The sequence below is a fragment of the Argentina anserina genome, chromosome 2 (genome assembly GCF_933775445.1).
Source record: "Argentina anserina chromosome 2, drPotAnse1.1, whole genome shotgun sequence".
Taxonomy (NCBI): Eukaryota; Viridiplantae; Streptophyta; class Magnoliopsida; order Rosales; family Rosaceae; genus Argentina; species Argentina anserina.
In genome coordinates this window covers 6,090,534-6,106,733 of record NC_065873.1, presented here as the reverse complement: position 1 = coordinate 6,106,733, position 16,200 = coordinate 6,090,534, and the positions used below count along the sequence as shown (strand labels likewise).

The window sequence follows — 16,200 nt, the reverse complement described above, 5'->3', positions numbered from 1 at the left end:
ACTACGTAAGAAGTAACAAAGCATAAGAATAGGGCATATATACATTAAGAACGTCACACTTTGTGCTCCTATCACAACCTAACTTGCAAATCAGTATAGTGCGGTTACAGTCCTGCTGCTTTCATCAAAGAACCACAGAAAATATAAGAAATCCGGTAACAAACAAACAAACTCCAATTAGCACTACTTGTAGTCACAAAGAATACTGATAATATTCAGATTCTGATAATAACTAGCCTAAAGATCAGGAATGTTCCCTCAGCCTCAACAGCTGAAAATATGCCACTACCACTTCTAAAAATATAATCAAATTTATTTATAAGTTTCTATCCAGTAATTAATGTGACAAAACCTCTCCAATTCGCAAAAGAAAATTGTTGCAACAGAGCATAACTGCAGTCATACAAAGAAATCCACAATTCCACTATCAATTTCATCATCAACATCTACACCAAAGGAATCAGATAAAACGAAACATAATCTCAACAAAGGAATTCTATACTCATATTCGCCCTAGCTCAACATGATTCAACAATACACCTCAAAGAGATAATACCTCTCCAGTTCTCAGATCCACAATTTCACTATCAATTTCAATGACAACAATCTACACCAAAGGAATCAGATAATACGATACGCAATCTCAACCCTTCGAAACCGAATTCGTATCACGACTAGCTTAACATGATCCAAACTATGTAGCACCGACACTTCTAAGGTTGGAGTGTCGAAGTGTCCGACACTTTCCGACACTCCGACACGGCCCGACACTTTCCGACACCGTGTCCGACACTCCACGTGGCGTGTCATCAATATTGACTTTTTTGACACTTCCCCGACACTTTGACCGACACGTTACATCATAATTCCGATATGTCACGTCATTATTTTAGATTATAAAAACAGAAAATGAAAACCAAACAGACAAAAAAACCCAAATTTTATTTCAGTCTCATTGTTTTCCCTTTCTTCTTTCCTTATATTTATTTGTTTTGAATTGTTATGCAATGAAATGAACTTGAAACTTTAATTTGACATTATTTCATGTGTTATATATTTCTTTTATGCATTAATAAATATATTAAATTTTATATAAATTGCCGTGTCGACGCCGTGTCGGGATCTATGTTTTTTAGATTTGCCGTATCGCGGTGTCGCGCCGTGTCGGTGTCGCAGTGTCCGTGTCCGTGTCCGTGCAACATAGGATCCAAACAATATACAAAATCTCTGCTGTAGTATATGACAGTTGGATGGTGCAGAGCACGGTTTCCCTGAATTAAATAACATATGCAAATCTGTTAATCTGGTGATCATGGACGAGGCAGAACCACATTATAAGAATGGATAGGTAGCCCATAAAATTTATTCATTTCTCGACAGATTTAGATCACTATTTTATTTAACTCATAAGTAGCTAGATAGAGATATAAATTCATTATACTTCCTGGCTCTTTAACTAATGTCATTCTCCTTAAGAATCTTGATTGATATAAAGTATTCTTCGAATATATCGTTGTTCATGGTGTGTAACCAGTCTAGAAATTCAGGACTACTAACACATTATCAGGATACCAGTGACAAAAGCTCCAATAAGCTGAGGACCTATTATGACCACTGCATCTTTGAAACGACCAAATACATCAGAGTACAATTGAATAATAGATGCATTAACTATTTCTGTTGTAACCCCTTGCATAGCATTAATTAAATCAATTCCTTTAACTCATAGTTTCCAGTAACCTGCTATCCTGAAGATAAAGGTTTTAGTTTTCTGAGGTATAGTTGGAAGAGGGTGGTTATTGCTTCAAAGATAAATGTGACGAGAAGGACAAATAATATGCAAAGCAACATATCCATGTTGTTTAGATTATGATTGATACTTTGAGATGCAAGCAAGCTACACTAGTGAACTAAACGGCAATTGGGACACCACATTCTCATATTTCTATAAATTTCTTGTGGCATATGTTACACAAAAAAGAAAGCAGCTGATTGTTCGAATGCTGAAGACCAGCTACTTCAAATAATGAAATGATGAATGATAAAAATAACTGACCTCTAGCTTTTAAGTCAAGCTTGTGCAGACAAGATGGTGCTTAAAAGCTACCGAAATGATCTGGAAATGTCATTGAACATGGAAATGTGAAGTGTCAGCTGATGAGCTGGTTTAATTAGTTGTATGCATATTAGAACAGTGTATGGTTCCACCTAAGGGAACTGTACTCACAATACCTGCAGGAACAAATCAAGGCATGCTTAAATTTTACAATAACAAAAGCAAGGGACATATATCAATTCTGAAGTTCAGCATATTACGTAGTGTGGTTAATAAACACTCACCTTAAGTGTGAGCCTATGTAGCACCGACACTTTAAAGGCTGAAGTGTCGGAGTGTCCGACACTGCCCGACACGGTGTCCGACACGCCACGTGGCGTGTCGGAAAATGTTGACTTTTTTGACACGGCCCGACACGTTGACCGACACGCCACCCAGTGTTTTCGACACGCCACATCAGCATTTAGAATTTTTTTTTTAAAAACCTAAGCCTTAAGCCTTAACACTCAGTTCCCACCTCGCAACTTTCATTCTGTTTTGCTTCAAAGTAGAGAACGACGCAAAAAAAAGCCTTATCTGTGATTCTGTGGTGGGAATTGAAGTGGATCTCTCTGGAATTCAAGAACCCAAGAAAGATTTGGCTGCTGAGAATCTGCTAGATGTGAAGAAGAAAAACAATAATATATATATATATATAATTGTATATCTAAACAGTAGCAGAAGAATATTAATATATATATATATATTTTATACATTAATATATATTAAATTATATATAAATTGCCGTGTCGACGCTGTGTCGGGATCTAGGTTTTTAAGATTTACCGTGTCGTGCCGTGTCGGTGTCGGTGCTACATAGGTGTGAGCAGAGCACTCCCCCTGTTTGGGACCATACTTTTCCCAGTTGTTATTCTGCAATATTACATAATTGTTCAGATGTCAGTCCTTCGTTTTGCAACAAATCCTTGTAACAAATGTCTGTTATTATCTCTGAAATGTGGTCAGGGAAATGATACATGTTAACACGCAGTACTGGAGAATACTTAAATTAAAATACCTTCTTCAACATTTCATCAAAAGAAAATTGACACCGGAGGTTCTCTGCACGGATGAGCTGCATACAAAAGTCTTCACTGGGTGGCATTACAAGGTGGACCCCACAGCTTTTAAAAGGCCATTTGGACCCTATTTGAAAGATACGGACGCGACACGTCAAAGGTGGCAATGGACGCCAATAATCAAGTTGCCACATTTCATGGAATGGAACATAGCGCACCCATGCATTATTTGGCCCAACCTTTACTAGGGGCTTACATAAGACCTCTACTTCATCGATGCAAATATTGAATCCAAAACCGCCATAAAGAACAACACATGGCAGCAGTTGATCAAGAGCAACAACACAGAGAGCCAATCCTGTGTTGTCCCATTTGAAATTTGGGAGTGCTTCAATCCAAAACTCAAACCGATTATACCCCTTTTTATCCATTTGACAGCTGAACCACTTTGGAATCCCGATTCTTAGAGGTGGAAAACTAATTGTGAATTGGGATAGCTGAGAACATAGGAGCTGACAGAACAGATCTTCTTCCTCATTTACCATCTGATGAACCAAATTTCTACACAGTGTCCAGCAATTAGTCAAGTTCATCTCCTTGATCATTTGTGTTTCTTTACGCTTCAAAATGTTTGACAACTTTGAAATTCTTTCCAATGACACGCAGCCGCTCACATCCAGCTTTTCAATCTTCGGTGGAAGCTCTGGAATTTCAACAAGCCTCTTACAGTCGCTCAAATCAAGTTTCCTCAAGTTGACAAATTCCTTGATGCATTCGGGTAAAACAACCCAGATCATCCTTGATAGAGTAAGTAATTCTAAAGTGGATGCACAGTCAAGGCAATGATGAACTGCATTCGCTCAGTGTGATTGAATACAAAGGAAGCGCCGAATTGCCAATTGAAGAACTGCATCCTGATAAAGAGTGACCGTCATCACGTGAAACCTTCTTATTTGGGACCGTCATCACGAGATTTAGGCACCCGTACACCTGAACCGCCCATAATTTTGGCAACTCATAAATGCTGCAAGGTAGATCTGTGAGGTTTTTACAATTTTGTAAAAATAACTTCTCAAGGTTGATCAGATACCGAATGGATGAAGGCAATGCTTTGATGCCAGTGTCGCATAGAGACAAGGATGTCATGTATTTCATCTCCTCCAAAATTTCAGGGAAATTCTCCAAACTACTGCAATAATCAAGGTCAAGTTCTTCGAGGGACCTCCAGTTGACTTTTCCAGGAAGCTTCACAAGGTTCCTGCATCCGGTGAAATCCAGCTCAACAAGCTTTTCAAGGAATCCAACGGAAGGGTGAACCTCCACCAAATTGCTACAAAAGCTTAGATCTAGGATCTCTAAGTTTGGGCTTCCGGACACGTCGGGGAATTCTCTCAGGAATTCGCATGCCTCCAATTTTAAGGATGTCAGATTTTGCATACTCTGTCATACCAAAGAAGAAGAAAAATTGAAATGTTAAATTGGTAAGTTCTAAAGAATTTAATACCACTAGGTACTCTTGAAAAAATACAAGTACCTTGAATCCTTTTCCAAGGCTTGAGATGCGGCTGCCACGCATATTAAGGTGGATCATTTTCTTCGCATCAAAATTGCAAGGGGCATTCAGGCCAATCAAGTACCCGCAATTGCTTCGGGTAATAATCAACCTTTCCAACAAACCGTCCATTGAAGTTTATAAAGATTTTAAGATTTTCCATCTTCTTGAAGCATTTGGGGTGCAAGCGGATCGCATCTGCTGTAGGCATTTTTACCATTATGCCTTCAATTTTACTTGTCCCCTAGTATTCAAAAAACAAAAAAAAACAATCGTATTAGCAAAACAAGTATTGCATACCAGAATGCCAGTTTAAAATGTATTTTTTATTATCAGTTCTTTACGGATTCAACAAAATCATATGATATATATTATCATGATATTAGTTTTCGAATTGGAATATAAGCATACGAGAACAACTTACTCTGTTTTCTGTTAGGACATCCTGCACATCCTTATAATGCCACAATCGACTTCTCTTACCGGGTTCCGTAGACTCTTGCAGAACTTTAACTTTCCCCATATCTTCCAGCAGATCATGCAATCGGATATCACCATGCCGATCAAGATATACAAGAGCTTTTTGTTGGAGAAGTTTTATACTATACTCGGGGTTGAAGCGGTCGCAACCTTTAAGTATTTGTATCACCTCGTTTCTCTTCCAACCTCTGAAGAAACATGCAATGTCAAGGAAAACATTTTTCACTGACACTTGTAGTCCGTCGTAACTGATTGTGAGAATATCTTGAATGCATTTAGGAGGATCTTTTCTGAAACCATCTAACATAGCTGGCCATTCATGTATAGAGGTTTCACATATATATGAACCTAAAACTTCCAGCGCTAGTGGTATGCCATGAGCATATTCTACAACAGTGGTAACTATCAGTTTCTCATCATCATTCAAATTAGCATTATCCACTTTGGCTTTTGCACAGAAGAGCTCACAAGCGTCATCATGCTTTAGCTCCAAGGCTTTGTATATTTGACTTTCACTCACTCCATGAGAAATCAACAACCGCTTGTCTCTTGTTGTTATGATAACTCTGCTGCCATGACCGAACCAATCAGTTCTCCCAGCTAATTTCTCTAATTGGTCGGGACTGTCAACACTGTCAACAACTAAGAGAATCCTTTTATGTCTCATCGTTTTACGCAAGATAGTGACTCCTTCATCTTCATTGCACACTGTCAATTCTTTCAGTCCCACAATGCTAGAGAGAAGTTTTTTTTTGTAGCTTGACTAAACCCTCATGTTGCTCTGAACCCTTTCTTACATCTGGCAAAAAGCAGCAACTATCAAACTTATAGGAGATTTCATTGTACACGGCTTTAGCAATTGTGGTCTTGCCTACTCCGCCAATTCCCCATATCCCTACCATCCGTACATCATTGGCCTCAACATCTAAAACTTTAAGCATATGCCGCAGCCGAGAGTCTAATCCAACCTGGTACTCTGGCATATTCAACTCGGTACCTTTCTTCATTCGGCTAGAAATCTCTCTAACAATTTTACCAATAAATTCATATTCATATTCATACCTGCCGTAATAAAATCAAATGAAACATCTAGTAAGAACAGAATACTTATTATAGCTAGAGCAAGAAGAGTAAATTTCAGTGCATGACATACCCGTGGCCAGAGAAATGCGACCCAGATAAATCAGCTGCTTCTTTTAGAGCTGCTCTCCATCTTGCCACCGTGCCATGATCGAATCTGAGCTCATGTTTTGCAAGTGCCTCACCGTATTTACCTCCCTGGTGTCTTACGTCCGAGGGATCCACTTTGTAAAAGATTGGGTGAATCATCTGGTTCTTCCATCTTTTACATCCAAGGATATGAACCAGTTCATCCAAACACCACCTTGAGGATGCATAGTTTTCAGAGAAGACAATGAGAGAGAGCTTTGATTCTTCAATGGCTCGGAGAAGTGCTTGTGATATTTCCTCTCCTCTTGGAAGCTCATTGTCATCTATGAAAGCGTCGAACCCCCTATGGACCAAAGAGTTGTACAAATGACCTGTGAAACCGTGGCGAGTATCCTCGCCTCTGAAACTCAGAAACACATCGTATTCGTATGAAGATGTTGAAGAAGGAACAGAAGAGAATGAGGACGAATCTCTCAGTTGGAGTCATTAGATCGGAGTGGTTTGATTAATTGTTGGTGAAATGAAGAAGAAGAAGCGGAGAAGGAAGAAGAAGATCTCAAAAGTAGGTGCAAAGCTTGATCATAGTTTCCTGCTAGCTTCGATCAGTCTATGTGAAGTCAAGGGCGTGTAAGATGAAACGAAACTACCAAGAAAGAATGAGGACGAGGAGAAGAAGAAGAAAAGGTGTAGAGGAGAGGGCCGGCGAAACAGCGTTGCACTTTCACTCACCAATCATGCAGATATTAAGTAATAATTGTAATAGGATTATTATTCACTCAGAAACACATTTATTAATTTATATGTGTGAGCGGGTGGAAAAAGCAGCAATTGTTGTTTGATTGCTGAAGAGGAGGGGGCTCAAAGCAGCTAGGTTCATCGTTGCTCGCAGTCGCAGTGATTAAACTGGGAATACGTCAGCACCTAATTAAGGAAAAGATCTAAACAAAACCAGGACTCAGACCGTCTTCACCATGTCAGGCTAATGACACAGTACTTTCTTTCAGAGGGTCAGTAAAATTCTTATCAGTATAACATCACTTGTACAATACCTAACCACAAACCCCTATGTAGTTCTTTTTTGTTCCCAATTAACTCAATCAGGTTAAATGGATAACTCTGGTATTGTTTTCATCAAAATTAATACAATAACACAAATTTCAAATGGTTACAGAAATTCATTGTGCCATGGCTACTTAGCAAGCATTTCTGAATCGTTTTACAATCCAATCCGACATAGTGGGTTTTTCTTCATGAGACCTAGATCAACCTGCATTTTAAAAACCAAATAAAATCCAATTAAGATTAATAACAAGGCAACTACAAATGTTAATGTTCAATGTCAAGTGTAAAGTGTTTACCTTGTGCCCAAAAAGATCTCGAATGTTGTCAATGCCGTAGAGTATCATGGTCGGTCTGGTTCAAATTCCAAAATGAGTGTCATTACATTTGCCAAAGCATAGTTGGGAATTACCATTGTTCTTCAGCATAACTTCATAAATAATATAGCAGTCACTAATAATAAGTTACAGTTACCTTTCCAGGGAGAGGCCCCAAGCAATAACAGTGACATCTTCTGGGAGCCCCATAGGAAGCAACATCTCAGGTCTGAACATACCAGAATTTCCGATCTCCACATACTTGCCAAAGCCTTTATGGTAACTGTAAGGCATGAAACTTTATCAATCTTCAAACTTCCATATACCCAACATGAAAGAGCATTTCAACTCAATATAACGAAAATGTAATGTAAAATTGATGAATATCTCACCCGAAAATCTCCATGCTAGGCTCAGTATAAGGATTGTAAGCTGGCTTGAACTTCAGATCAGACATGCCTGAAATAAAAAAAATATTTTTTAAATAAAGAGGTACGGTATATAAATAGAACACAAAAGACCAGGAGAACATCACAGTGTCAGCCAGTGCATTACCCAGCCGTGAGAAGAAGTCTTTGAGCACTCCTATCAGGTCACCCAGAGTGAGGCCTCGATCACATATCAAACCTAAATCCAGAACAAAAATTCAGACAGGTGAGTGTTTAAAAATCAGATCTGTAAGTCAGCAACAGCAGTGCAGCATTGCACTATAGCACATCCTTTAACCCTTTACAGTGTTAGGGACCACGTGATATTTGTACCAAAGATCCTACCCAATTAAGTTGCTAACATATTTTTAAAGCAACTAATTCAGAGCCAAATAAGCGTTGCAGTAGAAAATGGGTTCCATCAGGTTTCTGAAAACACAATTGTGCACTTTAATTTAGTTTAGTTCGGCTTTAGATTCATAGAAGAGCCGGAGGAAGTTTATTAACCAAGTAAATGTCCACAGATATAAACCAATAATACCTTCTATTTGGTGGAACTCTGCCAGATGTGTTCGATCTACTGCTTCATTTCTGAAAACGCGATCTATCGAAAAGTACTTCCTGGGAGTGAAAGGTTTCTCTGCACAATCCTAAAGAATACAAATTTGAGTGAGTGTCTGTGAGGAATTGAGATAAGTGGCAGTACAGGGGCGGAAATTATTACAAATGATTAAGTTAAAACAACATACAGAACCAGTCTTTTTCCAAGATTATAGAAATGCCTACTAAAACCTTAGAGATTGAGCATATACTAATAAAGGCATACAGCATACACTGGTTGCATTGTGACTTTATAGACACGCAAAAATGACAAAATTATATCTCTAAATGTTTGAAATAAAGGCAGCAGACAATGTTAGAACACCCTTTAGTTACCAATACCAGAAAGGCACTTAAACCAAGTCAGCATTACATGAAAATAAAGGTTGTGGCACCGGGTTGGAAGAAGGAAAGAAGAGGAGGTTTAACAGATTAGATAAATCAATCCGATACATGTATAAATATGAAGAGCATTAATAATGAAAATATACCTGGGCTAGCGAGTAGAGCATCCTGGAGGAAACGGCTGTTGTGTGAGTTCGCAGAAGATTCTTATCAGCTTCCTCTCTTTTCCAATCATACCCATAACTGTAGGATAAGAAGGAAAGAAAAGGTAAAAGACATATATAAATCATGTGAGATTATGACATTAGCACAATTTCAGTGTCATACCCCCTGGACTGATGACCACCGGACTCATGAATACGCTTCACCCTCTCAACATAATCTTCAGGGAGTTCCTTGGTAGTTGAAGGAACTTTAAGGAAGAATGTATCATGTGAATCACGAGCAGGATGTTGTTGAGGCTGGAAAAGTGCATCAAAATTCCAGAAACTGCTCTCGACATAGTTATTAGTGGGCATCTCGGCAAACCCCATTTGTAGGAAAATATCCTTCAATTGCTTCCGTACCTGAAAATTGGCAGATTTAGCAGCGTCAAATTTTTTTTTAAAGCAGCTAAAAACCATGTGCATATACAGTATATAGATGATGTAACATAGTCCTAATTTAAGAAAGACAATTTCTGTAGGAATTTTATACTTCAATTGCTCTGTACCTTGAGCAGTGGATGAAGACAACCACGTTCAGTAGGTGCACCTTTAGCCTTCAAGTTAAAGTCTTTGAACTCCATATTGTTCCAATCTCCACTCTGCAGCATATCCCGAGTCAAATCGGTAGCAACCTTCTTTCTCTCAGGAGCATAGTTGAGACCTTTTATCACTGAGAAGCCCTTCTTCACATGTAAAGTAATCAGCTTTCTTTTTGTGAGAGCCTTGATGTCATCTTGGCATAAGTCCTTAGCGTCTTGTATCTGGAGAAGCAAAGTTTGGACCTTGTCATTGTCCACATGCTGGATCTTCCTGGTCACAAGTTGCTTTCCGAAGTCTACCCATCTATTCTTTGCGGCCTGCGCGCAAGCTATCTTGAAACTTGATGGATCAAACTTTTTCTGCATAAAGCACCACACTTTTAAATACTAGTACATGATTCACTACACCGTGTCAACAGAAAAAATTCACAGAAGATCACACAGAAGCATTACCTGCAATTCGTCTTTTGTAATCCCCTCCAGTGGTATGGACAGGAAGAGCTGCATTTCTGGTGATCCCTGAACCGCATAAGTCTTTCCTTCCTCAGTGAGCAACCACGTCTCTTTTGTAACCTCCTGCAAATTAACAAGTAATCAACACCCCCATTGCACAATCCAGGATCAGTCAAACTTTGCTTCAGTAAAACAAACACAGCAACATTCAACCTAATCCGAAATTCAATTAATCATTAAGCTCTTTTCATTTCCTAACAAGTTTCTAAACCAACAGCAAGTTAAAGCCACACAATAAAACAAAAGAATAGGAACAAGTCGAAATTCCAGTCACAAATCCTTCTTCATTAGCTGTTCGAAAACAGTTGAAGCAAATCTAATGCTTTGTTCACATCACTACGCAGTAAAGAATTTAGCTCATTTCACTTCAGTAAACAAATTCACCAACATTTAACTCGACGACGAATCAGAACTTCATTTCATCTATAAACCACATCCTATTTCTACATCAATAACAATTCAAAGCCACACACCAAATCAAAACGAACATGAACACTTGAAACAGGGTGAAATCTCAGTCGAAAATTGAATTCTTGACTCACATTCAGAGCTGAAGCACGAGACTAAGAGTTAACCTAAGTTGGAGTTACCCGAGAGTCAACGTATTTGTGACCGGTGAGACTCTTAATCGCGTTGGCGATGTCGTCGTGGTTGAGCTTGACGTCGGCAGAAAAGAGCAGCGAGTCGGCAATTTCTTCGTGGTTCTCCAAGTACCGGAGCACCGCCTCCTCCGCCGTCGCTCTTTTCTGGTCTGAATCCGCCATCGCCGCTCTCCTCTCTATCTTTTCCCAAACAAGTTTGAGAGATTTCGAACCTTTTATACTAGGGAACACAGCGTTTCACCTCTAAACTGGGCCGGGTCAGTGGTATTGACTCTAAACCGGCCCAAAGAAGTAGTACTAGGGTTTAAGCAAGTCGCACTCTTATTCAGTCTTCTCCAATCTCAACCGAAGAGAGAAAGAAGAGAAGAAATGGCGTCGTTGTGCAGATCAGCTCTGATGGCCCAACGCTCGAGAGCCCTAACGCAGGGCGCACTCAACGCCTTAAACCCTAAACCCATTTCCTCTTCTTCGTCGGCCTTTGCCTCCTCCACCAAACCCATGATGTCCAGCGCCACAAGGTAACAACACCCTAAACCCTCAAAACAGCTCAGACACACAATTCTCGTGGCCAATTCTGATTGGTTTAGGTTTATTTGGGATTTGTGGTTGCAGGTTTGTTTCAGTGTTGGGAAGCTTGGAAACAATGATGCCGCTGCACAGTGTGGTTGCTTCTGCGAGGCTCAAGTCCAACATTGCTTTCGACTCCACCTGCTGGAGTTGCCTCTCTCAGGGTATATACATTCCCTCTTACTCCCATTATTCTTCTTTTTTATGCTTTCGAATGCTTTCAGATGCTGTTTGTGTGTTCTGTTTTGTTGTTAGTCAGTTAGTTGTAGGAGGAATTACGCGACAGTAGCTAAGTAGTCACATTGTTTTAACGTTACTAATTTTGAGGACCAGCACATGGGGACTAGTCTAAGTTAGTGCACCGATGTGGTTTAGAGTTATGGAGTGTGTAGTGCATAGTATTGCACTGAATACGTCTTGTTTTTTCTTCTAATGGTTGTCGAAATCTGACTTGCGTTTTTTTACATCTGGTGTAGGTCTTGCATCACCATTGTGACAAGGCCTGCCGGCTGTGTGAGGCTATCGGTGCATAGGATTTTCCCCTGTGTCAGTTTATGTAGTGGGAAAGAACCTTTCGGTGTCTTGAGTTTGATCCTGCCTTGTGTAGTCGATGTCAATCTGTTTTAATTTGGTTATTTAGTTGCTCCAGTTAGACTTATGTTGAGTTGCGTGGTGATACTCTTCAGGATGATCTGGCTTTACTATTTGGTTTTCAAATTACAAGTTGATTAAATCCTCAGAATATGTATTTGCATTTCAGTTTCTTATTACCATATAATAGTTGTATGCCAATAAATTGTTTATCTTCATTGAAGCTATAGTTGGTGTTGATAATTCTTCTTCATCATTCATGATTTGCATAGTTTTCAAAGGTGTTTGTGAATGATCTGGATAGCTTTTCAGGCTTGAGTTGTTTGATAATTGATAACAAGTAACAAACAACGTAATTTTTAATACTTGTATGAACATAAATATATGTTATTAGTACCTGTATGCTTATCAGAATGGAAGAAGCATTTTGTTAGAGAGTTGGCAGGAAGGAGGTTTTAGGATATTTTTGTGCTAAAGCCAAGGGTCAATAGGTTCTTCGCCACACCTTTTTCCACTAACTAAACAATATTTCTTTCTCTTTACCGGTAGAGTTTCTTCATCTACTGATCTTCTCCTGCATTTCTTGATTGATCTTTAGACGTTGCAGTTCCTCGGTGACAACAACTCTGGGCTGAAATCAAATAGTGACTCCTACATCTTTCTCCTTTCATTTCCCCTTTGATTTCTCACAATTGCATTTTGTAAGTTTCACTTGGTACTCTTAAAACACAGTTCAGTTTTTCTTGACAATTAAATATTTAGTATACACATTATAATCTCAACAAGCACCATTATCTTCTCATTACATAGTTGTTTACTTGTGCATTGTGTGTGCTTCAGTGAACCTTTGAAAGCCTTAAAACTGCCTATCTTTCAATCTAGAACTTAAGAGGTATTTAATCCATTAATTTAATAGCAATTGGAAAGGCCGTTGAATTGGTCACAGCTACATACACTGGTGTGGGGAAATAAGTAATTAGTCTTTGCAGAGTTTCCTTGTGGCTTTCTTAGGGGTGGTTCTCTGATTTCTAATAGGTCAACGTCTCCTGACAGTTAGATAATCCCATAGCTTAATACCGATAGGAAAGATTGTGTGCAATGAATTGGCAAATGATATTAAAAACTTTAGTGGGGAAAGAACTAGATGGAGTCTGTGCAGAGTTTAGTTATGGTTTTCCCATGGATTGTTTTATATTTCTGATTGTTCTGTGTTTGGAGAAATTATCCCCTAGGGAAAACACAGATGGTTCCGGTTTGGTATCTAAGGAGATCTGTGTTGAAGCCACAGTAGTAGCTGTTTTAGATACAGTTCACATAGAACAAATTGAAATCTGTAGGGGATTAGGCCGAAATGATGATGATCATCACTAGCCTGATTGACCTTAGCATAAAATAACTGTGATGTGATAGTGAAATTTTGTGATTGGGTTAATGGCCAAACTACTGAATGGTTAGACTAGATATTCCATTGGAATTTTCGTTTGAATGAAGTAGATATTTTGGGTTTCTATGCTCAAAGTTTATGTTCTAATGGTCTCCTATAAACTACTATTTGGTTAAAGCACCAGAATCCAAACTGCTTAACCTTTAGCAGCTCCGAAGTTCTTTGTACTTTTATTTATTTTGTTAAAATATTATATTTTTCAGTAAATAGTATGATTTTCAAAGCTAATTATAAATTATTCTTGGATAGGGCTTATTCATCCCAGCTGAACACGAACCAAATCTAACCGAGCAACCTGGCATTGGTTCAATCAAGTTGTATTATACTGAGCTTCTCCTTATGGTGCAGAATTTGCTGTTTGAGCCTGTTTCTTAGACAATTCCTTGATCAATTTTGATTTTACCCGAACTATAACGGACCCATTCCATTGTTATAGCTCATAATGTATGCTAGACACAAGAACTAAAACTTGTGAACCTAAATATAGGAACCGTGCCTTTTGTTTGTATCGTTAGTACTTAGGTACTGCTTAGTAGGGTATCTATCTGTTTGGCTCATGTGGGAAATGGGATGCATGGGATGTGCCATGGCATCAAGCTGAATGTGAGTAATAATGTATTGTTGATGGTCTAAATTTAATTTCAGATTCTTATACATTGGAGTGGTTTCTCTGAATATGGTAGGGGTGGGCTTTTGGCCACCGAAAAATCGGAAACTGACCAGAATCGTTTTGGACTGATTCTGAGAAACTGGAACTGTCAGTCGGTGCTATAACGTCACGGAACTGGCAAGAGTGGTGCCAGTTTTTGTTTTTATCACTTCTATGCATGTGCACAACTGGTTCAACTGAACTGAAGTGAGACCTGCATATAGTTGATTTTATTTTGGTTTCAATGTTGTGTCCATTTTCATTGGGTTTGGCTTTCTTCCGGTAGGCTGAACCTAAAATTAGTATCTCACTTAGCCTCTTTCTCTCTTATATAACCTTCTCTTAACTCTTCAGTCTTCAAATCTTCAACGCAAGGTACCAAGCACATTAAGTATGATTAGCCGTTCCCTATCATAGCCAAGACCCGAATGCCATTAAATGAGAAAGCTGACTGGTTTTCTTGTGATTAGTCGTTGCCAAAAGGGAGGCATCACCAAAAAGGCAGCTCAGGCGATTTGTTCTCAATGTTGTTGCTTTGTGTTTTACAGTTGCATACTTACCAGCCATATATTTCCACCTTTGTTTCCATAGATAAGTAGCAGGTCTAATTGTTGTTTCCAGCTACTCTTTCTGAGTTTATTAGAAAGGTTGTACATTCGTTCTACTCTGAAATTGAGTGCATGTCATTTCCAACCTTAATTGCAGCGATGTTCCTGACTTCCCCCTTTTGTTCCAAAATCGATGGAGTTTTCTTATCTAGAATTCTTACGATTCCTTTTATTACTATGTACAGGATTTTCAATGCCTTCATGACAGCACTCTCCCTATTGAGTTGCAGGATTTTGTTTGACGGGATCAATGTGTTTGGTTCATAATCTGTTAAGCAAACTAGCATCTATGAGATGAACTCTGCTCCCGCTCAGTTATGTTTGCCAAATGGAAACTTAGATGAATTGTTGTTTCCAGTTCTAGTCTGCTTATGATCTGTTTCCCGAGTTCAACATTATTGAATAAGTTTGATGGTTCTTTACTTTGTCTTTTTCTCGTTCCAAAGTTTATACGGATAGTCTATTACTGGAACCGAAGTGTAGGTTAACTGACGAGATTGGATTCCGATTTCTTTTTTACTGGTTTCTGTTTTGAAAAATAGGTTCAGTTATTAGTTACTGTCACTTAACCAAACCAATTTTACTCCTAGTGATACCAGAGTTCACCACTCGGATGAATTTTGGAATGTCGAATAAATTTGAAGTACCATTCAATCTACCTATGCTCCAGTCGCGTATAATTATATGCTATCAATACTCTTTTTTTCCTTATGATCGGGTTTCAAAGAGTAACGTGGCAAGTGCCCAGCTAAATATGTTACTTTTAGTGTAAGCCAAGTTCAATTGCGTGCCAAAACTTGCTTTGGTAGCAACAGGTGGTTTTGGTAAGGTTTTGAATATTTGATGCAGTGTACCTTCCGTCCCCTTAATTCATTTTGTCGGCCTTTGCATGCTCTCATTATCCCTTCTTCATAATCCAATCAGACACATATTCAGATACCCCACTTCTAACAAATAAATTTCATCTCAGAAAAAATCTAGAATCTAGTAGCTAAACCCAAATCAAGAGAAAACCCTTTGATATTTGAGAGAAATGGGTTGGTCCTACTTTTCTGGATAATGCATATCCCAGTTCTGTAAGACTCTTGGGCACCTCTCTGTTTTCTGATTTGGTATATTAGTTAATGGGTTTGGCCACAAATTATATGTGGAGACGGGAATCAATCAAAAGCTTTGCTTTATTGGATTTGGAGTCTTTATCATATTGTTTGTTGGGGCTGTGAGATATTTTTGTGGTGAGTTAAAATTAGTGATGGTGATTACACCATTACACCTCACACATCAGATACTGTTTGTCTGTTTTTGTGAAGTGGGATTAATGTCGTTTATTGCTGTAAATTTTGTTGGCAGCTGTGAGCTTCCATGTCATTTTCAGTCTGTTCTGATCAGTAATTAGAAGGGTTTTTTTTTTCTTTT

At 38.7% G+C, this 16,200-nt stretch overlaps 2 protein-coding genes and 1 pseudogene across 5 annotated transcripts; 1 reads left to right on the top strand and 2 right to left on the bottom strand.

Annotated features, from left to right (window-relative positions):
- Positions 1-482: 482 nt before the first annotated feature.
- Positions 483-6,796, bottom strand: LOC126783853 (TMV resistance protein N-like; annotated as a pseudogene).
- Positions 6,797-7,368: 572 nt separating this feature from the next.
- Positions 7,369-11,098, bottom strand: LOC126782845 (phenylalanine--tRNA ligase alpha subunit, cytoplasmic). Its single transcript, XM_050508173.1, has 11 exons — positions 10,914-11,098; positions 10,264-10,386; positions 9,778-10,170; positions 9,393-9,631; positions 9,212-9,308; positions 8,662-8,770; positions 8,248-8,319; positions 8,085-8,151; positions 7,850-7,975; positions 7,675-7,729; positions 7,369-7,583 (listed from the first exon to the last, which is right to left on the bottom strand). The coding sequence occupies exons 1-11, from the start codon at positions 11,085-11,087 to the stop codon at positions 7,533-7,535; spliced, it is 1,506 nt and encodes a 501-aa protein (XP_050364130.1). The 5' UTR covers positions 11,088-11,098; the 3' UTR covers positions 7,369-7,532.
- Positions 11,099-11,277: 179 nt separating this feature from the next.
- Positions 11,278-15,223, top strand: LOC126783177 (protein NONRESPONDING TO OXYLIPINS 2, mitochondrial). 4 transcript variants are annotated; one of them, XR_007670840.1, is made up of 4 exons: positions 11,278-11,443; positions 11,538-11,656; positions 12,682-12,784; positions 13,777-14,183. XR_007670840.1 is itself a non-coding variant. In XM_050508595.1 (3 exons), the coding sequence occupies exons 1-3, from the start codon at positions 11,295-11,297 to the stop codon at positions 14,987-14,989; spliced, it is 288 nt and encodes a 95-aa protein (XP_050364552.1). In that variant the 5' UTR covers positions 11,278-11,294; the 3' UTR covers positions 14,990-15,223. The 4 variants fall into 4 exon arrangements, 3 of the variants coding, with proteins under 3 accessions (XP_050364552.1, XP_050364550.1, XP_050364551.1); XM_050508595.1 differs by lacking the exons at positions 12,682-12,784; positions 13,777-14,183 and adding an exon at positions 14,970-15,223; XM_050508593.1 differs by lacking the exon at positions 12,682-12,784.
- Positions 15,224-16,200: the final 977 nt, after the last annotated feature.